This window comes from Larus michahellis, chromosome 4 (assembly GCF_964199755.1).
Source record: "Larus michahellis chromosome 4, bLarMic1.1, whole genome shotgun sequence".
Lineage (NCBI taxonomy): Eukaryota > Metazoa > Chordata > Aves > Charadriiformes > Laridae > Larus > Larus michahellis.
The window spans coordinates 174,976-200,068 of record NC_133899.1 but is presented as its reverse complement, the minus strand read 5'-3'; the positions used below and the strand labels follow the sequence as shown (position 1 = coordinate 200,068).

General features: G+C 49.3%; 1 protein-coding gene across 1 annotated transcript; it reads left to right on the top strand.

The window, feature by feature from the left end:
• The first annotated feature begins 1,472 nt into the window (after nt 1-1,472).
• On the top strand, nt 1,473-10,950 carry TAT (tyrosine aminotransferase). The gene is made up of 12 exons (XM_074582550.1): nt 1,473-1,557; nt 3,136-3,378; nt 3,518-3,622; nt 4,443-4,510; nt 4,861-5,019; nt 5,200-5,338; nt 5,855-5,907; nt 6,266-6,418; nt 7,323-7,451; nt 7,882-7,965; nt 9,422-9,520; nt 10,271-10,950. Exons 2-12 carry the CDS (start codon nt 3,144-3,146, stop codon nt 10,409-10,411), a joined length of 1,365 nt encoding a protein of 454 aa, XP_074438651.1. The 5' UTR covers nt 1,473-1,557; nt 3,136-3,143; the 3' UTR covers nt 10,412-10,950.
• Nucleotides 10,951-25,093: the final 14,143 nt, after the last annotated feature.

Below are 25,093 nucleotides of genomic sequence, written 5' to 3'. Positions count from 1 at the left end.
GGCTGTGGCATGGCAAGAGATGGGACCAGCTGGGGGAAGTGAGAAAATAACCCATAGGTTCTTGGAGAGGGCCTGCGTGAACTTCTGAAGGTCGCTCATGTCAGGCTTCAGGAAAAAGAAGAGAGAAAATAATCTGGAACTGTGCAGCTCTCAGCAGAAGAGAGTCCAAGCAGCTTCAATACAAGATGTTTGTCTGTGAAGTGTTTTTGAAAGGTGCTATTCCTTGCCCAAAGCCCCCGGGGATGGCTGCTGTGGGACGCTTGGCAGCCAGTCTGGGGATGGGGACCCTGGCTGGACCCGCTGGCTGCACCCAAACTGCCTCCAGCCCCAAGTCCCTGGCCACCATTGTGGCCTCAGCCGTGCCCACTGTGGTCAAGGCAGGTCCTGACTCTCCAGCAGCGTCACCCCAGCCCCAGCGCTGAGGGAAGGGGCCACCGCTGGCACCAGGAGAGATGCAGTCTTATTGCGGGTAGTGTAGTGAGCATGGGTTGAGCCCAAGTGGTCCTTCCTCCTCCCACGCAGGAGTGGGTGCAAAGAGGCAAAAATCACAGTGAGCACTGGCCTCTGCAATGAAGGCGTCAGCAGTCCATTTTGCAGGAAGATTAGCAGGATCCCTCTTGTATCTGAGCAACAATTTGATCTCTGGCCATTTGCTGCCAAGGCAGTAAGGGAAGACTTGGAGCAGCCCTTTGAAGACAGGGAGGGTGCAGATGCCTCTCTTGCTTACCCCAGGCCTGCAAGAGTCAAGGGACAGGAAGGCACAGATTTCACATCACTTAGCAAAAAAGGGCCTTCTGGGAATGGTGTCATCCGTGCTTTGCAGTACCATCAGAGAGGGAAGAATTGCATCATTTCTGTTAGCTGCCAAAATTATGACCTTGAAGCAACCAAAAAAAAAAATCCAAAAGAGAAAAATAGCCCACCCAAACTCATGGCAACTTGAGCTTCCTTTAACCCTTCAGGTCCTGGTGCCTCCAAGACACGGGTTGGGAAGTGCCTGCCTCCTTTCAGCCTATGGAGGAAGATGCTTCCTGATTGTAATGATGACACAAACTGTTCTTTCTTAGCTGGTGCATTGGGAGCGTAGAGCCGTTGAGGTCAGGACAGACTGATGCTTTCGGCGGGCTTTGGGGTCCATCAGTCCACTCTTGGTGCATTACAAGGTGCTGGAGCTGGAATACCTGGACTCTGTGCAGATTTCCCTCCCGCAGTCTTTGAGGACTGAGAGAAGCGGTGAAAAAAGGTGGCAGCCCAGAGCCTCCAGAAGGCCACGCTGTGTCCCTCTGTAGGCTGCCCCCAGAAAGAGTTAATGTGCAGGCATGTTCCAGGTGTTTGAAGTGGATGCAGTTGCAATGGGGAGAAGAGGGCGTTTTTGGGTGGGGAGAGCAGCCTTCTCTGTGAGCCAATGGCTAAACGGTTCAGTCCACACGCCCAGTTTGGGGGCTTATTTCATGGGCAAGAATTTGCAGGAACTTCCTCTCAAGGGGACTTGTCCTGGGTGAAAGTAGGGACTGGACCCCCAAGCTTGTTGGTGTCTCCCTCTCCGTGCTGTAGAAGGTAAAGTACTATGTTCTGGTACCTTGCATCTGTCAGGGGGAGAAGTGGGGAGATCTTCCCTGGCTGCCTACATTGAAGGCATCCATTGTGCCTGTGTCTGCAGCTCCCCTTTGCATGAGAACAGTGTTGCAGGGTGGTGTGAAGGCTCTTCTGAGACGGACTCTGCATTTGGGACTCAGCCCTGCCGCTGAACTGAGATATATGGCTCACCTCTCTGCTCAGTTTTTAAGTAGCACCGCTGTATGTTTCTTCAGTTGCCTTTCTTTTGGTAGAAAGGAGACCCAGAAGATATTAGCAGCAGAGAAGCTGAAGTCCTGCTTTGTGACCCTGTTAGATCAGCCTAAGTTGCTACAAACAGGCTAATGAGGCACTGCTGGCAGAGTAACTGCAGCAGCACAGGGCATCTCTAGGTGCAAACTTAATTGAAGCAGTGAGAAATTCATTCAAATGGCAAATCCTGCCTTTACCAGGCAGCACTACAACTCTTCCAGCTCAGTCTCTGCAGCAAGGAAGGGGTAGCTGTGTTGTGAATATCTGCGAGCATGGGGCAAAATAACTACCGTCAGAAAAGGGCCACTGTTCACTGAATTGCCGCTTATGGCAGGATTACAAATTAGTGTGCCAGTATCAGCAAGAACAGGCTTGAGGGCTCAGGAGGTCTCTGCCTGCCCTGTGCCCTTGTCCCTTACCTTCTGCCGGTGCAAAGCAGTTGATAAGTAAGGCTTTTGCTGGTTGGGTCTGGCTTGTGTTCTGGGTACGTGTGCTGGGGTGCGTAAGTTCCTTTTGTGTGCATTTTGGGGCCTAGAAAGCAGCTGTTCCTCTGCTGTGCCTTGCTTGTTACCCAGCCTCGGGCAGGACTACAGGCCCTTTGCTTGGGGCCGTGCCACCTCCCCGATTTCTCTCTTGGCCGCACCAGTCTTACTCCATTTTCTAAGCACTGCCTTTTGACCTGGGGTCTCTGGGCTGGGCTGTTGCTCCCTGTTGTTCTGCTGACAGAGGCAAGGGTCTGTAACATATCCCCTGACACGGCCCAGTACACCCTGATGACAGTGGACCAGAGCTACCTTTGTGGTATCTGATATTCGATTTAAACAGTGGTGCATTTCTGTCTGCAGACTGGAGGGACATTTTGGATGTGAACACACATAGCGGGCTGATCCTTTTGGTTGCAGCTTGAGGTGTGCAAGTTTATAGCTGGGGATGAGGAGGAGGGTGACCTGGCCAATTCTGTCAGTGGAACATTGAATCTGCAGTCAAGCAGCGACTACAACATGCTGCTAACTCTTGGCTGCTGGCTTTAGGGAGCCTACTCCTCCTCAGCGCAGCAAGTCCATGCTAGGCAGTGGTGCAGCTAGCAGAGAGGTGCCTCTGTCTTTCCTGCTACACTCTCACTTACGTGTGTGGTTTCACTCCATCCTGGCCCCAAATACAGCCCCGCTTGCTGCTGAGTTGTCCATAGGCAGTAGGTAGGGTCTACAGCTTTCATAAGTTTTATTTTTGGAGAGTCATGGGCTGTGTCCCCAAACAGGCAGATCCCTTTTTTGGCAAGTGTTAACAAAATCCACTTCACACTGACAGCTCTCAGGATGGACTCGTACCTGATCCAAGTGAGTGGCTGTGGAGATCATGCCCCTATGCTGGATGTTCATCTCAAGACCAATGGGAACAGCATATCGCTGGGGAAGGTGAAGGGCCGGAAGCCAAGATGGGCTGTCAGGGCTTCTGAAATGTCAAAGAAGACTTACAATCCTGTCCGAGCCATCGTAGACAGCATGAAGGTGGAGCCAAACCCGAAGAAAGCTATGATCTCCTTGTCCTTAGGTGAGCATAGCGTTGTGGCTGAAGCCTCTGGGCAATGTGGTAGACTGTGTATCTAGCAGATTGCAGGGCTCTGAAGCACAAAGCTCTATGCCTGTCACAGATCAGTGAGAACTTTACTATTTTTTCAATCTTCAAAAAGGAGACCCGACGGTCTTTGGAAACCTTCCCACAAATGATGAGGTCACACTGGCTGTGAAGGAGGTTTTGGACTCAGGACGTTACAACGGTTATGCTCCATCTGTTGGTAAGTTGACAAAGCTCTTTCTGTGAGAGCAGGATGAAGGCATGTGCCAGCTGCCACCCCACAGCAGGTATATGGAGCCCATAGACATCTTTCCGGTAGCACCCTGCAGGTGCCCTCACCAATAGTCCCATGAGAACACAAGCATTTTTATCCCCCAGACACACCTGAGTGCCCTTCCCTGCATGATCTGTTTGTGGCCCAAAGCCTCCTGCAGCAGCTGTGTTTGCTTCCCCAGCCGTTAGAGCAGGCAGGGTTCCAGGCACCCAGAAGGGCTCCGGACTGTGTCTCCCTGCTGTGGGTTGCAGCCAAGTTCTTTTCTGATCTGCCTCGACCAGGAGTCCCCTTGGGCTCCATGACTTCACAGGCAACAGGAGCTTTGTTTGCAGTTAGTGCAAAAAGCATGCACGGAGCATAGATCATGCCTGCCTCCCAGGACGTTCCATGCGGCAACAGGATGGGCTGCCCCCATGCTACCACTAAACAGTGAAAGCCACGTAATAGCACTTGGCCCCCAGCTGGGTCAGAGCAGCTCCCTGGCTGCCCTCTAGCCCGCTGCCATCAGTTCTGTGTCCAGGACATGTTGGGGCCAGAGCCTGCCTCCCTGCCCAGGGTCTGACCCTGCTCTTGGCCTGCCTGGCCCAGCCTCAGGGCTGCATGGTGCTTGGCCTGAGGCAGGACAGTCTCTGCCACCTTGGGGCAGTGTCACTAACAAATGGGCTTCCCCCAGCTGGGTGGCAGCTCTGAGCCTTGTACTGGCAAGAAAAAGGCAACGGTCTGTGAAAAAAAACTTCCCTTCCATGTTTGGTTTCTCTTTCCCCAGGCTACCAGTCCTGCCGGGAAGCCGTGGCTGCGTACTACAACTGCCCGGAGGCACCACTGAAGGCCCAGGTACTGGTGCCCAGCTGAGGCTGGCCATGCCTACACCACAGGGCACGGGGCCCTGCCCGGCTCTCTCCTCCCCTGCCCAGCTGTGGGGCTGAAGGCTCGCCCATGGCCTTGTCCCACAGCCACCGCCTGCTGCTCCCACCCACTGCCCTGAGCTTTTCTCCTCCACCCTCCTCAGGAGGTGGCTGAGCTCTCCAGTTGTTGGCGGTTTCCTGCTTTCAGTTAGGCTCTGGATTTGTCTTTTTGGCTGAGAAGCTCTCACCTGGCAGAGCCTGGGCATTATGTCACTCCCACGTGGCTGGGGCACTTGAGAGTGGCTGTGCTTTCTGCTGACTCCTGTGTGCTCTTTGCAGGACGTCATCTTAACGAGTGGCTGCAGCCAGGCCATAGAGCTTGCCTTGGCAGTGCTGGCCAACCCAGGCCAGAACATCCTCGTGCCACGGCCTGGCTTCTCCCTCTACAAGACTCTGGCATTGTCTATGGGGATTGAGGTCAAACTCTACAACCTCTTGGTAAGTGGTGGCAGGCATGGAAGGGGCAACCCTGACATTCCTGCCCTTCAGAAATACCGTGTCCCTGCCTGAGAAGTGGGTGAAGATGACCTGAGCAATCATGGGCACCCTGTCACACCTCACCCTGTGTGGCAAGTCCAGTTCCTCAGCTGTTACTTCCCCTTCTCTTCACTTCACTAGCCAGAGAAAGGCTGGGAAATTGATTTGGAGCACTTGGAGTCGCTGGTGGATGAGAAGACAGCTTGCCTCATTGTGAACAACCCATCGAATCCCTGTGGCTCTGTGTTCAGCAAGAGCCACCTCCAGAAGATCCTGGCAGGTGAGCCTGCTTGTGTGTGTCTGGGCCATGGTTGCAGTATAGTGTCTGCCCACATTGCCCATGTCTGCATCACTGTAGCACCATGGCCCAGGGCTTTGCGTCTCTCCTCATGACAGACTCCAGCTCAGGAAGCAGGGCTTGCCCAGCGTGAAGGTGTTGCCTTATCTGAGCAAGAACATGCAGACTGTATGTTTTGCGCTTCCTCAAATACTCTGTGTGGCTTGGACTGCTTATTTCTCCACTCTGGCTCCACAGAGGGAGAGTGTTCACAGGGAGCCCTACACTTCCTGAGCCCAGCCTGTCAGTGGGAGGGCTGTGCTCCCTGCCCCCACCGGTGAGAGCAGAACTAGGCTCAGCCAGGGCAGGGATCTCCAGTGCTTGGGCTCTCCCAGTGAACAGTCTGTAGGAGGAAGATAGGGACCCTCTGCCCTGGGACAGAGCTTCCCTCAGAGCCCTGCCAAGCCTGGTCCCATGGAGGATGCAGGGTGGCCAGGCTGAATGCCCTCTCTCCCACAGTGGCATCGAGACAGTGCGTGCCCATCCTTGCTGACGAGATCTACGGAGACATGGTGAGTGTCAGCTGCAGTCCTTTGCACCCCCATGCTGCCTGTCCTTTCTGATGCACTGGCCTTTTGGCCATGGTAGCCAAACAGCTCCACTCCAGTATACTGTGCCTTGGTCCATGCCTGGAGCTCCCATTCCTCTGGTGTGCAGTCCTGGGGATACCTCTTATGTCCACCTCCTTTCCTCTTCCCAAATGGCTCACTTTCATGGGAATACACTTACCATGTTCATACCTTGAAGCTAAGAGCTTTCACCATCCATTTCCCATCACTTCCCTGCCTCCCTTCTTGTTGTGCCTCACGCACACCCCCGCAGCTCTCACAATAGAGGCAGGGAGAGCCCTAACACAGTCTCCTGTCACAGGTCTTTGCTGACTGCAAGTATGAACCCATTGCAACTCTCAGCACCAATGTGCCCATCTTGTCCTGTGGTGGCTTGGCAAAGCGGTGGCTAGTCCCTGGCTGGCGGATGGGCTGGATCCTAATTCATGACAGGAGAGACATCTTTGGTAATGAGGTGAGAACTGCTGAGTGTTGCTGTCACGGCAACAGACCTGCAGTGGCTTCAGTGTGTGGATCACCAGGGCTTTAACTGATACAGGCATGTACTACTCTTGCTCTCACATGGGTGTCACCCAATTGCTTACAAGCTTTTTTGCACCTCTAGGCTTTTTGTGTCCCTTCCTTACTCCATCTGCTTCCATACATGGCCTTCTACCCACATCTGCACTGTAACACACTCCTTGTCTCTGCTGCTCCTTCACATATGTCTTGTCCTTTTTGTGTGCTTCTAATTCTTTCTCTTCTCAGATAGCTCCAGTGTGCACTGAAGGTATTGCATGGCTTATCCAGCATGTGGAGTCCATGTGTGGTCTCTATATGCTCTTATATGGTTTCTCTTAAAAGTAAGTACAAAGCACATTGCAGCGCTGCTAGTGCTTTATCTGGCTATTTGTTCATCTGTGTTCCAAGAACAACCATCTACTGCAGCGATCTTTCCTCCCAGAGGGCTTTCTGCAGAGGAGGAGGAAGAAGAGAGGACCAACTGAGTGAGCTAATGTTGGTTATCCCTGTCTGGCTTTGAAAGTGTGGATTGTGGGCCCAAACCTAAGGGAAATGCAAAGTGGGATTTGGAACAGCTCTGGCTTTATTTGTATTAGCTATATTCCAAGCTGGTTTCAGTCAGATTGGGAAGCTCGAAAGGTTGCCTGTGACATTACAATCTGCAACTGAGGAATAGAGAATGACACTCTAAATAGTCTGCAAATACCTGGCATACAGTCAAACAAATGTTCGTTAGTACTCGGTATGCTCACTGAAGAGAGGGGTGTGAGCAGCTGTAGAAATACAGAGAGTAGGCCTTGGAACTCTCCCTTACAGGAAGCACAGTCTGAGCTGCAAATATCACCATTTTTTTTCAGATCAGGGATGGCCTTCTAAGATTGAGTCAAAGGATCCTAGGACCCTGTACGATTGTCCAAGGAGCACTGGAACGTATCTTGCAGCGAACACCCCCTGAGTTCTACCACAACACCCTCAGCATGCTCAAGGTAAACAGGCGGTAACAGGTCAGCACACTTTGTTCATGGACTGTTTGGAGCGAGCCGCATCTCTGTAGGTCATCGTCCCTGCTCCAAGGTGCAGTTCTGTCTGTGACTAGGAGAGCCAAACAAATCCAATTCCAGCAGGAGACATGGTAAATGGGGCAGAAATATTGTCTGTGATAAGTTTCAGGCAGCCCAGTCCTGCAGCTGGAGCTGATGACCCAGGGGATGGGATGTTTGTCACTGACTTGCTGAGCTCAGCTCAGTTATACCTGCTGTACTCAAGGCCATGATCACCGATGCTGTTTGCATTCATTGTCCCTTTATTTGCAGTGGGCAAACCTGTTTATAGTCCTGGTCCAGAGCTTGGCTTTCATTTGCTGAGCTGCTTCCTGGAATTTCTCCTGTTTTGAAATTTCTCCTTTCTGCTTTTCAGTCCAACGCTGACCTTTGTTATGCCGCCTTATCAGCTATCCCTGGCCTCCAGCCTGTCCGTCCTGCTGGAGCCATGTACCTCATGGTAAGTGAGGAGAGTGACATGCCATCTCCAGGTCATCAACCCTCACACAAAGTCTCATTTCCAGTGCTTGTCAATGGTTTCAGGTTGGTGCTTGGCACCAGGTCTCCATTACCATGCATTTTCACATTGCCCTGTGCGGTAGACTCATCCCTTGGTCACTTCAGAAGGCCAGAATATGTTGTGCACTTCTCACGTAGCAGAGGCTTGTACGTTTCACCTACTTGCTCCTGCACAGAACTCCATGACTTGAACTTTGCAAGACGATGTTGTTTTACCTGGATGCGAAGCCTTCTGGCAGTGGGAAGCCTCTGTTACCACAAGTCAGATTATCGTACTTCCTATTGAAGATGTAGCCTTCTTCCTACTAGCATGTCTGTCCTCTGCCTGTGCTGTTGCATCTTTTTCTGCCTTTTTCTATACCTGTTGGTTTTTTTAACTTTTTATGACGTGGTGAAATTTCCTTTTTCAACTCAACAAGGTCCATTGAGACATTTAAGTCTCTTAAGTTTAATACATTTTTAATTTTTTTTTGTGTGTGTCTCATAGCGTCCCCAGTTTTTCATCAGCTTTTAAAATGTGGTCCCAGAACTGGAGAATACTGCAATATCGGTCTTTATCAGTTGACCCTGTTTCCAATCTTACCCAGAGTTATGCAGGTCATTCTGCTTATCCTCTTTGTGTAGAGGCACAGCTCTAAGATTCTTTCACACCTATTGTATTTCTGCAGTATCTGAATATTTATTTAAATTAAATCACCTGGTGAAATTTTTCTTCCATAGCTCTTTCAGAATTTCAGAATGCAAATTCTCTGACCTGGTTTGTTCAAGAATATTTTCACAAGATGTTGAAAATAAGCTTTGGTTGTAAACAAATGGCCAGGATATCCATGTCGTTATGTGACAAAGGGACAGCCTCCTTTCCAAATACCGAACAGAAATATTTATTGAACATTTCAGCATTCCTGTGTCATTTTACCAATTATATCATCCTACAAGGGTTTTTTTTTCCATTTTATTCTAGACTTTGCGCCTTTCCTTTTTTTTTTTTTTTAAACCAAAACATTAGTTTGTCTTTTTCTTACCATATGCATTTCTTGCATGGCAGAATTATTAAGGCATTATTGACTAGAGTTCTCTCCCAAGCTATTTTTCAATATCTTATTTATTCCTTTTCACTTTGAATTGGTTGCTGTATCTTTGCCATGAATTTTTTTACTAAAGTTGTCCTTAACTGAAATTCCAGCTTTAGGCAGTTAGTGAATACTTCTTAAAGAAGCCCCAGTTTTCATTTATATGTTTCTGTTTGTGTCTTACATTCCAGTCGGCCCAAATAATGAGCAAAAACTGAGGGGAGACAGCTGCACTTGACTGGGAAGTTGTTGGGTCATGTGGGTAAGCAGGGACACTGCAGATAGTTGTGGTGCCCTTGGTTGCCATGTTACATCCCTCTGCTGCAGGTTGAGATTGAGATGGAGCATTTCCCTGAGTTTGAAAACGATGTGGAGTTCACCGAGCGACTCATCTCGGAGCAGTCTGTCTTCTGCTTGCCAGCCACGGTGAGCCTAACCCTGAGAGCCCAGCGAGCTGTGGGGCCGAAGCATGGGGAGAGAAGCAACAGGGGTTTATCCCTGAGTTCTGGGGACAGGTTGGGAGCTGTGTGTGCAGCGTCCATGGTCTGTAATGGTGTGTGAGCTCCAAGTGCAGCATGTAGGGATGGGGACTGGCAGTCTCTGGCTCACTAACAGCCCTCAGTCAGGGTGCCGGGATCTTCCCAGCTCTAGGATTGCTCTGTATTTCTCAGGTTGGCAGAGCTGTATCCCTGAACCCTATGTACCACCACATCTCCTTGCTGAAGCTGCCCCCTTAGAGGCCTGGGACGGCTGCCACCTAAGTTCCTTCCTTTGCCCTGTCCCCCCACCCCTGTAGGCACTGGGACAGAGTACAGGCTGAGAACATCTATGCCCTGTGCCCACTTCCTTCTAGCTCCGCTTCCAGCATTGAATGCGGATGGGGCCTTGGATACCCTCCAGCCCTCTCCTTCCCTATCTTCTTCCAGCCCATTCCCTGGGTCCTGTGTAGTCCATGCAAAGTCCTTTGGCCTGTCACCCTCACAGCATCACATCCATGTAGATTTGCTTGGAACAGAAAAAACAGTCTAAGGGAGGAAGAGCCCAGCCCTGCTGTCCTCCAGTCTGTCCTACACTGACCATTTTCACTTGCTGACAGAGCATGTGGCCCCAAGGCAGGGCTCTGAAACTACACCACTATCCCAGGTAGTCTGACAGCTTCATCCTTTCTCATTTCAGTGCTTTGAGTACCCAAACTTCTTCCGCGTGGTGATCACTGTGCCTGAGGAGATGATCTTGGAGGCCTGCAGTCGCATTCAGGAGTTCTGTGAGATGCACTACCAAGGTGCTGAGGGGGCCCAGGAGGAGTGTGACAAGTAGCCACAGCTGGTCTCCTGCCTCTGCCAGGCTAGACCTTGTGTGAGGCAGCAGCCAGGCAGGCAGGGCTGCTTCCAGCCAGCCCCCTCATCCCCCTGCCTGAAGCAGCAGGACAGTGGCTGCTTGCACTTTTTGTGCTCCACAGACCCCTCAGCACTGTGGGAAGAAGCAGCCACTTCTCTCTTCCTCCACTGCAGCTTGCACACCCTCTGGCATCCCGTGCCTGTGGTCTCCATATACTCTGCATTTGCACCCTGTGTCAGTCTGTGCTGCCTGCAAAGCAGCTGCAGGCAGGGGCACATGGCTGCTCCTGTGGCCAGCCCCATGGCCCAGGCCCCTTGTGGCCAGTAGCTCCTGTGCTGGCTGTGCTTCCCCTTGGGGACAGGAGAAGGCCACAGTCTCAGAGGACAAAAGAAAAGTACCCACCCCTCACTTACCTGTGTTACCTTAGGAGGCCAGAGCTCTTTGTACCGAGCCCTTTGTATGACAAAGGGAGTAAGTTATTGTGACTTTTTTTTATTAATAAACATTCTGACATTCCAGTCTCTGCACTGGGCTCCTGTTGCACCAGGTCTGGCTTGGCCACTGTGTGGGTGCCCCTCGCTCGGCCCATGGGGCTGCAGTGCCGCAGGCCTGCCCTGTCCCCAGCAGGGGCAATGTGGGAGCACCTCAGACCCGCAAAGGCACCCACCAGGCCCTGAGGGTGGGATGGGCCCTGCAAGCCTGGCACAGACCGGAGGTGGCCACTCCTGCCCCGTTGATGCTGGAGACTTGCTGTGGTGGCCTGGCCCCTTCCCCACAGAAGAGCCCCGTCTGCACCTGCCCCTGGGCCCTCACAGCCCCTTCCCCGTAGCCCCCAACAGAGTGGCGGGTGCTGGTGCCCACTGGTGTGGCGTGGCATTGCCCCCTGGACCCGAGCTAGCCATGCCAGGTGACGGTGCCTAAGTGTTCAAGGCCAGTTCATCGTACGAGCTGTTTGTGACATGCCATCAGTGGCAGAGTTAATGATTGCTGAATACGTCAGCTCCATAAAGTAATAAGGACTGCTCATTCTGTGGAAACGGGAGGAGTGCTGGTGCAGTCAAGAAGAGATAATGTTCAGACTGTACAGGCTGTTCATGACACGCCAGCAATGCCAGGGTTACTGATTGCTGAATACGTCAGCTCCGTGAAGTAATAAGGAACTGTTAGCCTGGTGTCTGTTCAATCTGTGGAAACGGGAGGAGTGCCTGTGTGGTCAAGAGGAGATAATGCCCATCAGACCACCTGTTCCGTTGAACTGCTCGGGGAGCCATCTCTGAAACTGGCAGAAGTGTGACTTGCGGAGTGCCTTGCATCATCACCTACAGCTCTGTTCACCTGTACTCCTCCAGAATTAGGATCCATGGGTCAACCCTGCCTCCCCAGTGATGGGAAAAGTGAGCTAGCTCTAGATTACACACTGCCAGACCTGCCACATTCTGTAGATGTGTCTCATTGCCTGCCCTTCCCCTGCCCAGGACAAAGTCTACGTACCAGTACTCCATTAGAGGGGACGTATCTATGAGAAAGATAGCAGTGTATATCATCAACACGTCAGCTAAGTGTTCCTGCCACAACCTTTCCCTTCAAAGAAAGCAATCCCAGAACAACAAGAATGAGAGAGAAGCTGAGGCTATGGGTGAATGGTAGATGGCTTCGGCGATTTCATGCCATTAGACCTCCAAACAGAGCCAAATAACCTGAGCTGCTTGACGCAACCTGAGCTTTTAGAGAAAGCTGCCCCTTTCAGACTGCTTTCCCGTCATGGACCCCTTCCCTTTCAGAGTCGTCTCAGAGATGTCTGTTAACAGGCAAATATTCTGCAAAACCGTTCTGTTTCTTCTTAGCCCAGCAGCATTTGGCCAGGGACACTGAGAGACCCAGAGACAATAGGCATATATATATAAAACTCATAAATCTCAAGATACTAAGATTTCTCAAGTCCACATCCTCTATTGACATCTTTTGCAAACATAACTCTGCCTTTTGACCACACCTCAGTTTTCTGTGCCGGAATGGCAAAGTAGCATTAAACCACAAACGTGCTAGTATCATTTTTCAGGCATTATACTCACACATGCTTTGCGTCACAGTGTGGGTGTAGCATAGAGCGCCTGCCAGCCACACAAACTAGCTTAAGCTGGTGTTTGGAGGTACTTTGTGCCAAAGAAAGCCCTTTCAGCACCGACACCAAGGAAGAAGCAAGACACAGGTCTGGAGCTGCTCTTCCTCAGATGCTCTGACAAGGTCTGCAGTGCTCTGGTAGAACTCCCTCAGCGCCTTTATGGCTAATCCACAACCATCCTCCCTGTCTTAGCTGAGAAGCACCAGCTGCACAACCTGGAGCACGTTTGCAATGTGCTTGTGCACTTCTCTGTGCTGTCCATGTTCAGGAGGAGGGTGACATACCCCAGACGTGGGGACCTAGGCAGTGAGGCAACCGCACGCCTCGTGCTTTCCTTGGGAAAGGAAGGAACTTCTCAGCTCATGGGCAAATGAAGGTGAAATGCGGAAGCCCTCAGCTTCCAAAGGGACTGTCAGCATGGCCCAGCCCAGCAGAGCAAACTGTGGCCAGGTTGGGGCAAATCACAGCTGCTGGCAGTGAGGCCATCAGCTCCCCCAGGTGCCTCAGGAACCTGGATGCAGCCCAGCCCCTGGCCCTGCCCTCGCCCCCTCTCTTCCAGTGGCCCTGACTGTCCACAGTGGGGCTGCAGCCTGGAACAGTCCACCAGTGTCTTCTGTGGCCCTTGGCCATCAGAGCTTGTCTGAAGCAGCCTGCTCTCCAACCAGCATGTAGCCACTCTGTATGCCTACAGTGGGAAGATGTGGTCTGCCCTGAGCTGGACGTGGGACGGTTGCAGGTGGGCAGTCCGGGGATGACCGGGGAGGCCCTGGCAAACCAGGGCCCAACATGCCGGGGAGCTCAGGTGAGGCTCAAGCATCGCATGGGAGTGGGAGGAGGACCCCAGGAGAAGGTGTCTGTGCAAAGCTCCTTTGTACATGTGGGCTGGCACATAACCTCGTTTTCCCAGGCTGTGCAGGGCCTGTCAGAGGCCAGGTGAGCTGACCTGCTCTGGTGTCCATTTTCCATCAGGGCTGGAGGAAGGAAATACTTGGTGCATGGCAAAGGGAGGCATTGATAGGTTTCCATAAGGAGGAGAAGTGTCCAGGGAGAGACCATGGATGTAAGAGGAGGAGGCAGTAGTGGGCTGTGAGACAATACCTTCTTGAGGTGACTGGGAGGGATTTTGCAAACCAGCTTGTGCGAGGGTAGAGGAGCTCTGGAGGAGAAAGAAGGCTCAGCCTGGGCAAAGTCTTGCTCTTGACAGGATAGCCATGAAAGACACAGCCTGGGCAGGGTTCCAGTAGCTGGAAAGCACCTAAAAGCTGGCTAGCTAAGCTGAACAACTCATCACAACAAGATTGGGGTTATGTCTTGTATGTTTGCCTTCAGCTTGGATCCCAGCACTGGGGAAGCCTTCTGAGGGGCAGAAGCCCTGGATCTTCCTTGTGATTTGGTGTCAGCATGGGCTCCCTCACAGTGCTGGGAACCCAGGCCTCTACTAGCCCTTTGCTTTGTCATGTATTGTCAGCCATTACCTTATTTGACTTGGGTCAGTGTTCCCTGAAGCCTTGCCAGAGCAAACAGGTGCTGTCAATAGGTCTGAACGGTTTATTTCCTGGATGCCTGACAGAAGTACTTGGTGCTAGCATAGGGTCTTCTGCACTCTAGCGCATTGTGTGGACTATGCGTGCTTCAGCTCTGCTTATTGCTGTGGTTGCTCTCAACTCTAGACTAGCTGTTCTACTCCAAGTTTCAGTCCATGTGCTGATTTTTGGTTTTAGGCTGCCTATGTACGTAAAAAGGCAGATGCTGACCAGTGAAATGAATTCAAAAGCTGAATAAACATTTTTTTCTCTTACTATATTTCTCTTTTCTGTAATGTGTTGGTAAAGCTTCATGTGACTTCATTCTTAGAGCCTTATTTACATAAGCTTCTTTCCTGTTTTCCCACTTTCCCATTCCCTTACCACTTGAGATATTAGAGTGCTAGAGTACAATGAAGACAACAAATGAGTGTTGCCATTGCATTATTTTTGTAAGACATGGGAACATGGTCCAGTAAGGTTCTTCCTGGGTTAGGGATCCCTGCTTCCTGCTCTTGAACAGACAGCTCTAGAGCAGAGCTCTCTTACTTGTTCAGCCATGGAAGATTACCTTTTTTTGTCATTCCATACAAAAATGAAAAGACAGATATAGGAAAATAAAATCAGTTACTAGATGGGTTGGTAGTAAGGAAAAAATAGTAATATTAACTCAAGTAATGGAAAGGTAGGTGATATTGGAGACCAGCTAGGAAATGGAATAATGTAAGACAGATTTGTCCAAGATGTTTGTTTACTAACGCAAGGAATCAGCAGTAAAAGAGAGGAGCTACTACAATTCCTGATATTGGCTGTAGAGTGGGGGAGTCTTACAGAGATTGGCAATCATGAATGGAACATATGTATTCAAGGACATGCATTGTTCATGAAGGGTAGAAACACAAGTAAAAGTCATGTGACAAGTAATAATGATGGGGTAAAAACCACAATTGCTTGTCTGAAAATCTCTTTGTAGAGAACTTAGATGAAAGCACGATGGAAGGAGTCTTATTGCCCCTGTGTAATTACATACACAGATCTCCATGGTATTAGAATAATAAATACAGTGAGGGACTGTGTGATTATGGAAGACTTTCAGCTTTTCAGGTAGAGACTGGGAAACAAACATTACTACTAATAAGAAGAATCAATTGTTCCTGATGTGAGGGGGAGTTTTGTTTGCTGAATTAATGAGCTAATAAGAAATGACACTACTTTAAAATTGTTTTGGCAAGCAGTCATCATCTTGTAGAAAAGAGTAATAGAAAATAACCTCCAGTCACGCGAACACAAACTATCAGTTTAAATTACAGTGTCTAGGTCTTCATGTTCAACTCTGTAGCCTGGAACAAGGGGAACGTTTTTTGCACTCAGCAATGGTGATTTCATGGTACTTGCCAATGGCTTGTGATCTACTTAAATGGCTTCTGCTGGTCCAAACTGCTACATCCTCAATAGCAACGTACATTAGTTCTATTTTCTTTCTACAGAACTAGGGCAACATGGTTCAGTTAAAAACTATGCTCTGTTGCCTGCAAGTTGAGCATGTTTCTTTATGACTTTCGTGATGCCTACCACACGTCATTCTCTAGTTCCTGATGGCTGCATTTATTGCTCATTTGTCTTCACTGCATACTGGAATCCTCAAGTCTGTGTACAGGCTTTGCAGTGTTTTGTTCCTTTCCCAAACTGTTCAGCTGTCCTTCTCTTTGAATGCATCTCTCTAAGACAAGATCCATTTCTCTCAAGTCTTGCTACTGACATCTGAAATCACAAAATCATGGGGTAATTTTGGTTGAAAGGGGCCTATGGGGCTTTATGGTCCAACCTCCTATTTACAACAGGGTCAAATAGAGCAGGGGCATTGTCCAGCTGAGTTTTAACATCTCCAAGAATGGAGATCCTACAGCCTGTCTGGTCTCCTGTTCCAGGGTTTGACCTCCCCGCATTGTGAAAAATTTTCTTCTTATACTGAGTCTCTCATCCTCCGCCTGTGCACCTCTGAGAAGTGTCTGGCTCCAGCCTCTCTGTGCCCTCCTGTCAGGTAGCGTCAAACAGCAATAAGGCTTTTGTCTTCTCTTCTCCCAGCTAAACAGATCCCACCTCCTCAGCCTCTCCTTGTGCACCTTGTGTGCATACCCCTGACTAGTTTTGTGGCCTCTTCTTGGCTCACTCCACTAAACCAATGTCTGTCTTTTACTGGACCTAGTATTCCAGATGCAGTCTCCCCTATGAGAAGGGAAGGCAACCCTCTGTTGTCTGTCAACCTGTCAAGAATGCACTCTGTCCTATTGCCCATGTCCTTCACAAAGACCTTAAAAAGTATGTGCACGAAGATCTCTTTAATTTGGAAAGCTGTATCGTCTCCAGGCTGATATATAAATGCTGTCTTTAACAGAGGCATTAATTACCACTTCTGCTTGGGTTTTGTGAAAATGATTATATTTTTATCCTTCTGCCACTTCATTTTGCGCCGGGCCACTCAGGAAACAAACATTTCCACTTGCTTTGGTATTCTAGGCTCCACTGTTTCTTTTTTTTTGAAAAAAAACATATCTCAAACACAAGGGAAATTCCATAGCAACATGAGTGCAGGAACACACCAGCCTGCCCTTGGAGAGATTTCTCATATAGGACATCCTATCAGTCATTTGTCTCATCTTTCCTCGTTCTGGAAGCCACATGGGGCAAGTTCTGCTCTGGCTGAGGAGGATCTTGCTCTGACTGGAATTTAGCATAGGCATTGCACCTCTGCTCCTGTGCATTCTGGTGCTTGCCTGACTGCTGCATTTCCTTTCCATCCTCTATGAATGATGATTTCTAAAGCAACCGGAATGACTGTATACAGCATCCCTGCCAAAAAATCTATTTCTGAAAGCCAGGGTTCTGCTCTGTTGACTTTGTCCCCTTGAAAGCAATAAGCAATTGACATACAGACTTTTTTTTTTAAATTACAGTCAAGTTTCTTTTCTGCAAGGAGCAGGGTTTTCCCAATGTGTTTCAAAACACAGAAATGCAGCAGTGCTCAAAATCCAGTCATCAGTGCGGTAGATCATGCGTGGCCCTTGTGTGTAGCCACACTGTAGGTTTCTGTCACACTCAGATCTTGCAGAACCATAAACTTCCATCTTTCCTCTACAGCTTCAGCGCTGCCAGATAGAAAACACCTAAACTCCCTCTGCTTTGAAAGGGAGATGTCCTTTCTGTGGCAAGGATTCACCACTGCGTAGTCACCACATTGACTCCTATGGCAGTCCCTGATGTCATACCTTGGAGATGCAGGAAATGTGAGCCATCCCATCACACGTCTCTCTCAGGTGTGTTGTGACACCTGGAACTAACTGATCCCTCTAAATAAATACTAACAAACACATGAGAGACACTTGTAGTCTCCTAAATCTGCCTTTCTGCCAAGAAGGCAAGAAAAAGTGGCAGTGTATCAGTCCTTGTGTTTGAGAGTCTAAATGCTTTTCAGTTGTGATCGGAGCCAGACAGGACATTGCAAGATAGCAAACTTACCTTCAAATTGTAGAAGACAATGCCCCTCTCATCTCTGCCTGTAATCCTGTCAGTGAATAAACATTGCTGTCTCCAAAGGAAGGTGCTCCCAAGGGCAGGGCTCGTGAGACAGATGAGTCGATGTCTTGAAGAAGAGGGGAGAAGGATGCAGAACGTATGAAGGCCTTTCATCAGCCCAAGTCCCCTTGTATGTTTCACAGGGTTGTGATCGATCTTGCATGTGACAGATGGCTCCAGGGTTAATATTCCTCCTCTTAGTCGTGCGGGCTCCTTTTGCAATCAGTGAAAACAGACAGAGACTTCCGCAGCGTGGTTCCCATGAGCTGCTTTAGATATCAACCCGCTTTAGCTATAAGGCGAGTTGTGTTCTACAGGGCATATAAGAGCGGATGCTAAAATCCTGTGTAGCTTAAAGACTGTGAATGGGGAGAAATTACTCATTGTCTATCTTGATTAAAAAATTGCTCGTATTGCCAAATACAGTTTTATATGCCAGGTTCAAAACAGAGGGAAGTAGTTCTCACAACATGCAGCTGAACATATTCTCATTGCCGGGGAACACTGTTGATGCAAAAGTATGTGTGAGTTCAAAACATGATTGGACAAGTGAATAGCAAAAAATCTAGGTGCTGCGAAATGCAAAGACAAGCTTAATCTTGACTGATTTTTAGACAGCTTCAGTGGAGAAGTCCACTCACAAACATCATGCCCCACTCTTGTCACAGCCAACAGAAAGAAAAAGGAACTTCCAGGGCGTCACTAGTTTATTTTGGACACCTATATTCAGAGAGATGGATCATGTACTCCAGAGCCCGCTGCAGGCCAGGAGAGCACCTAGGGAGGAAATGTCCTTCTTGTTCTCTTCCCGGAGCATCTGCTCTTGACGATGATAGAAGACACAGCATGGGGTTGGTCAAACCTTTCAGCTGAGCTGGTTCCACTGGTCTAGGTGTGCCTGTTTCTCTCATCAGATTATCAGAGACATGCCGTCAGGGAGGAATTCTTCTCCAGTGTCAGCACTGAGGAGTTACCTCTAGTCCATACCTCTGACATTACTCCTCAGCCTACTCCCGTTGCTGCTGCACTGGGTCGGGTGTGCCCTGTGTGGGTGTGCTGGGGAGCGCAGCACACGTTGCATGCTTCAGGGTGTAAGAAATGGAAAGTCTGGCTGCATGGGCAGTTCACAGGGCTCACTAGTATCCGAGTCCCCAGAAAATACCTTTAATCATGGAAGGAGAGTGGAAAACAGAAATGTGATCTGCCATCGTGTGAGGTGGAAGCAAGGTGTACAAGGCCAGGTGATATGGGGCTGACTGCCATATGCTTCTGCTTTGCTTCATAAAGCTTGTGAGTCAGACATACAGGCAGAATGATGTCTGTTAGAGGATTCTTCCTCCACTTTCCACGGTGCGCAGGTGTCAGGAAATGCAGTGTGCCAGAACAGTGTGCCTTCCCAAGCCTTGTCCCCAAACAAGAGTACGTTCTCCTCCTCCGTGCCACAGAGGCTGCCTTCTGGAAAGCTCAGCCAAGTAGTTAGAAGTTGGGACCTATGCAACTGAAAAAATCTGCTCGGCCCTGCGACTAGAGGACTGTACAGCAACGTTCAGTGCTGTCATGAAGCCAGAATACCAGTGCCAAAGGACCAACGTGTGTTGGGCAAACCACATACAGGTGGAACAGGGGTTTTGATAGATCTCCATTCATGCAACTGTTAGGGAGGAATAAGCCTTCAGGAAGAGCTACTCAAGGGTCGTGACCTTTATAAATTAGCTTTGTAACACTTTATGATATACAGGTAAATCCTTCCCATAAACGGTGTCAGTGCAGGGCATAGGAACATGTAGCTGAAATCCAGGTTGCACAGAACATTGCATGATTCTCTCTGCAGGGCACTACCTGGGCCACTGCCAGCTTCTCAACTTTGTTTCACAGCCCGGGGTTACCAGGGCTTGACCATCCGTGTTTGCGGGCAGCAAGTGAAAGGCAACATGACCTGCCCCATTCAAGTTGTCCCTCCTGCTGAAAGGACCAGCCTTGCCCAGATTTTTTGCTTCTGCTGTCTCCTCTACTCCACTTGCCCTCAGAGCAGCTCAGTGAGATCCTTGGGGACAGGGGACACCATCAAGAGAAGGTCTACACCTCTACAGATAGTGTGACAGAAATTATGAGACCTGGAATAGGAGTGACCCAGAGCGATTGTCTCTGCATGGTTGCAGAACACGATGCGTTTCTCTCGAGCCCAGTGCTGCCCTGCTTCACTACCTTACCTGGCACAGCCCCACTGCAGCTCCAGCACCCTCGTGAATCATTAACAGGCCAAGTCCAGCTGCTCCTTTCACAGCTTCTCCTTTCACACAATTTTCCTTCCCAGCCCCCAAAAGTTTAACTCAAGCTAGGCACAGACAGAAAAGAGTCAAAATGACTTTATGTGAATCTGCATCTGTTGACAATATGGCAAACAGCCAGAGCAACGGTGGGCAAATGTGCCCTACCTCTGCACTCCTGGTGGGCAAGCTGGTCCTCCTTGCAACAAGGGTTCCTGTTTGTCCTTTGCTCTGCTGACACTCCACAGGCATCCCTGTTCCTCCTTTTACGGAGAGCAATCTCTTTTGGGGCTTGCAATGGGAGTTAACATAAAAGCACCTCTCAGGCTCCTTCGTGAATTTCCTGGCCCTTTACTAGCAGTCTTTGGTCATTTGTGCCCCCGCAAGAAACTGCCATTCCCATGCTTTGCTGCTTAGTGCAGGGTGGAGTTTTCTAATGAAAGGCTGGTCAAAGTAGGCGGGCACTGTAGAGTAGTCAGTCTTAGAGCTGGGACATACACAATTGAAGAGAACAAGAGGGAGCAGGTGTAGGTAAGAGCGGAGTACATGCGTATGTGAGAGCCCGGCATGAAGGTGGAGTGCCAGTATGTGAATGCACAGCAGTTCGTGTGGCTGCCTGGAGGAGCATATACCACGGTAGTGTACGTGTGCGAGGGAAACTTTGCTTCAACCCGGTCTGGTGGTGCTTCAAGAGGACTGGTTAAGGTGAGGTTTTCAACCATTTCTTGGTATCTGGTGTGGATGCTCTGGTGCCCAGAACTGTATTCGCTGCTCATGCTCAGCAGCCTGAACTAGGAGACAATTTTTGTAAAAAAACTGTAAACATATGGATGCTGGTAAATTACCACATGATTCTTCCTGCAGACAGAAGCTGTTGGTCTGGCTTAGAGGGTAGTTCCTGCTTCTCCAGACTGTCTTCTCAGTGCCCTTTCTCAGCATTTCCCACTAGCGACAGTCATGGCATCTGTTCTCCTCTGAATGGGCAGATGCTATTTCTAATTCTGCGGAAGCTGATCAGGCCAAATTGAAGAAGGATTTGATAAAACTATGAGCAACCATCAGTGCCATCAAAGACCAGTGTCTGGGGCTTCCCTGACACCAGATCCTCTTTGCTGCATTACTGCCAACTACGGGTCTGCGGAGCTCCCTGAGGCTTCCAGAGCACTCAGCCACAGTCTTCATAGCGCGAAGTACTTTTGAGTTGTACTGGGTCCCCTCCTCAGACATGCCCAGGTTCAGCAACCCTGGACTCTGGGGACATGCCACCCCTGCTCAGAGTGTGTTTGGTTGGGTGTTGGCTGTGTCTCCCTGGGGCTGCTTGCTGCTTTCTGTAATGCTCACTCTTTGCCAGGATCAAACTTTTCCAAGGTCCCTGTGTGTTTCTGGAAAAACTTAAAACTCTGTTCGTTTTTTTGGAGACTCCAGCTGCTCAGGCTGGCAGATCCCAGTTCTCTGTGTTCTCATACGCGTGTTGTGGGAGACTCTAAGAGACACACTAGATTGTCATATATTTCAGTAGTTTCTGGTCTTCATCCTTACTGCCTTGAGATTCTTCCTGTTCCTTCTGCTCTCCGCCAAATCCTGGCTGATCTCTCTGACAGCAAACAGTAACACTGTGCCTTTTTTTATTCTGAAGCTGAGATTGTCTCAATCATTCTTTACTCTCAATCAGATCTTTACTCTGCAGCTCTGCGAGGGCTTCATATTTCACTTTTGCAATATGAAATGAACTGAATCGCTTGTGACTCTGGATGTTTGCTGTAGGGAAAATGTGGTTAAGCTTAAGACCTTAGTTTAGGAACATCTCAGCTGAGAGATACAGTGGTGAAAAAAAAAAAAGGTTATGAAATTGGTATTTCTTTCATATTAGGAAATGTCTGATAGAACCTCTACTGCTCTTTGCTGCTCTTCCTCTATTCCACTTCACCAGGTGTACACAATTCATTTCAGTCCTTCTCCCCTCCCTGTGGGACAGACCAGTCAGGGCAACAATCATCACTACTTCTTGTATAAGGGTGAAGAACCTGTTGCAGCTGTGTGCTCGCATGAGGCCGTTTCTCAGGCAAACACCAACAGCAGTCATGGGGATAGTCTTCATACTCTGTAAAATGTCTAAAACGTCCAGCTGTCCCACCCTACTTTGATTCAAAATAAAAGCATGCCCTTGCTTCCCCCAAAACCTGAATCCATTCTCTTTGCCTCATACTCAGAGTATTCACACACAGGTTTCCGGAGAAATAATGATTTCTGTGGTTTAAATCTGCCTGGATGTCTTAATGCCCGTGTTCATGTCTGCTCGACAGTTTTTCTCCATTAAGAGTTTCTGGCTATAGTCCAGGAACTCTGTTGGGAGTTAGAATAACGATATTAATGGTGCCAGCCGCAAGTGATATAATCAAAGTTCATCTGGAAGCCAGGACTCCTGGTAAACACTGGTGTATTCATTTGCAAGGAGGAAGCTGGTAAATGACTTATTTTTACAACAGTCTTTGTTTGCATCTCTTCCTAGGCTTGGTCCAAATGTTGACCTGAATCAGCTTCTTGTCAGACCTGAACGCTACGGTCTGTTTGTATAACCAAAAAAATCAGGGGGCTTCTTGTCTGGGAGACCAGAAGCATGTGTTCCCTCGCTAAATGCGCAGCCCCACCCTTGCAAGACATTACTAAAATAAAATTCATATTGTATCACGTGTGTTGGCCACAACCAGGCTTACCCATTGGGCTGGGTGTTGTCCTGCCTTGGAGAAATTATAATTGGTACCTTATAAACCCTGGGCTCAAAATGAATGCCCAGTGGGTAGGTTAGATAAACAAGCCAATTTCTGCGTACATGCTGGAGGGAAAGATGAGTACTGTTCCTAGTTAGGTTAGCAGCAGTGACTATACTTGGAAATCTAAACAGCAGTGCTACAGGAACTGAAATCATGGGAGGAGGCACCTCCACGCAAATTAGTCTGAAAGCTTCGCTGCAGAAGGAAATTGAGGCAGGGCATAAGGAGGAAGTAAGGGAAACTTTGACTGGGAACACTGGCACATTACCATGGACCCAGAGGATAACATGGTAAGCACATAGCGGGGAAGCAGTGTCTGCATTTTGGCCAGTTGGGGCACACTTTATTCCTCTGCGGCTTTAGCAGGGAAGTGGCTGCTCTGTGGGCACGGCTGCCTGTATTCGGTGCAATCGTGGGCTGCACAAAAGCAGTGTACAAATCTGTAAGGACTTGGGCTCCAGTGCTGCTCTGTCCAGGAGGACTTCCAGCTTGCCCTGAAGGCCCTGCGCTCGCTGTCCTGTCTGGCTGTGGAAGCACCCAGAAGGACTGACCGTGACTCAGAACCAGTAAGGTGTTTTAATTTCACCTTGGGAAATGTAAAGCAGTTGCACTGGCCAGAGGGGCCCATCTCCACTGCAGCACGGCTAAACTGCCAGCGTGCCAGGGGAGCACACCATCCTGCGTGGACTTCGGGGCTGTCTGAGGAGCCTGTCCCCAGGGACAGCCAGTGCTGCAAGCACCCAGCGATACTCAAGGCACAGTCAGGCATGGCTGGGGGGATGTACTTCCTGCAGGTTCCTGTGCCAGCCAGTACTCAGGCTGTGAATTGTCCCCAGGCAGCACAATGGACATTTTCCAATAATGAAGTCATCCTCAACGCGCAGAATAGAGGTTTAGCGCAAGAAACAAGGAGCCAGATTTGGGCAGACCTTTGAGTTGGACTAACACTTGTTGTACCTCTTCTCATAAAAGACCTGCAGGATGAGTGGGGTTGGAGGGAGGGGTAGCAGGAGACAGTCTTTAAAAATGAGTTAGGCTAAGAGAGGGGTTAGTTGTAGGTAAGCCTGCCTACACAAAGATGGATGTGATAAGCCCTCGTGGGACTTTCTGGCAAAATTGCCTATGATGCAGTGATTGTAGAGGAGATATTATAGAATCACAGAATGGTAAGGGTTGGAAGGGACCTTCTGAGATCATCTAGTCCACCCCCCACCCCACCCCCTGTCAAATCAGGGTCACCTAGAGCAGGCTGTCCAGGAATGCATCCAGGTGGGTTTTGAATCCCTCCAGAGAAGGAGACTCCACAGCCTCTCTGGGCAGCCTGTTCCAGTGCTCTGTCACCTTCAAAGTAAAGAAGTTTTTCCTCATGTTGAGATGGAATTTCCTGTGTTCCAGTTTGTGCCCATTGCCCCTTGTCCTGTTGCCGGCCACCACTGAAAAGAGTCTGGCCCCATCCTCTCGACGCCCACCTTTGAGATATTGATAAGCATTGCTGAGATCCCCTCTCAGTCTTCTCTTCTCCAGGCTGAACAGACCCAGGTCTCTCAGCCTTTCCTCTTAAGAGAGGTGCTCCATTCCCTTGATTGCCTTTGTAGCCCTCCACTGGACTCTCTCCAGTAGTTCCCCATCTTTCTTGAACTGGGGACCCCAGAACTGGACACAGCACTCCAGACGTGGCCTCACCAGAGCAGAGTAGAGGGGGAGGATGACTTCCCTTGACCTGCTGGCCATGCTGTTTTCAATGCACCCTAGGAGACCATTGGCCTTCTTGGCCACAAGGGGAAGCCACATGTATCATTGTGCTTGTATTTATTACAGTGCCAAATGACTTCCTTTTGTATGTGGTTTTTGTCTATGATGACAATAAATGTTTCCTGAAATTCCAAAAGAATATAAGCAAAAGAAACAGAAACCTACATTGTATTTTCACAGCATTCTGGCATAAAAATAATTGTAAATGGCAGAGCAGGAGCTTAAAAGTAGCAATGCGGAACTGTTGAATTCTCCACAAAACCTGTTTGTTCCATCTTCCCCCCATAAAAATTGCTGGGATCATGTCTGTAGGGATCGTGTACACTAAGTACACATTTCTGCGTACTGCCTTATTTCATTACACTGAACTAACTCTTAAACTTTGATAAAAGTGCAGACAAGCTTTTTGGTGATCTTCTAAGACTGCATTAGAATGGCTTACTGATAAACAGTGTTTTTGTTACAAAAAACGTTCAGCCCTGCAGTATTTATGTCCTTTCCAAAGACACCTTGTGCTGTGGTTGTCTGAGTAGCACTGGTACTGCGGCAGCTTTCCAAACCCCTGACCCTGCAGAGGAATTGGCAGGAGCCTGATGCACCACATCTTGCCTTCTTCATGATCCTGTGATGCTGAACTTCCTCTGTCTCTACAG

Coding starts and splice junctions, on each gene's coding strand:
- TAT (XM_074582550.1), top strand. CDS start 3,144: ATGGACTCGTACCTGATCCAAGTGAGTGGCTGTGGAGATCATGCCCCT. Junction 6,419..7,322: donor GAGACATCTTTGGTAATGAG/GTGAGAACTGCT, acceptor ATTTTTTTTCAG/ATCAGGGATGGCCTTCTAAG. Junction 9,521..10,270: donor TCTTCTGCTTGCCAGCCACG/GTGAGCCTAACC, acceptor TTCTCATTTCAG/TGCTTTGAGTACCCAAACTT.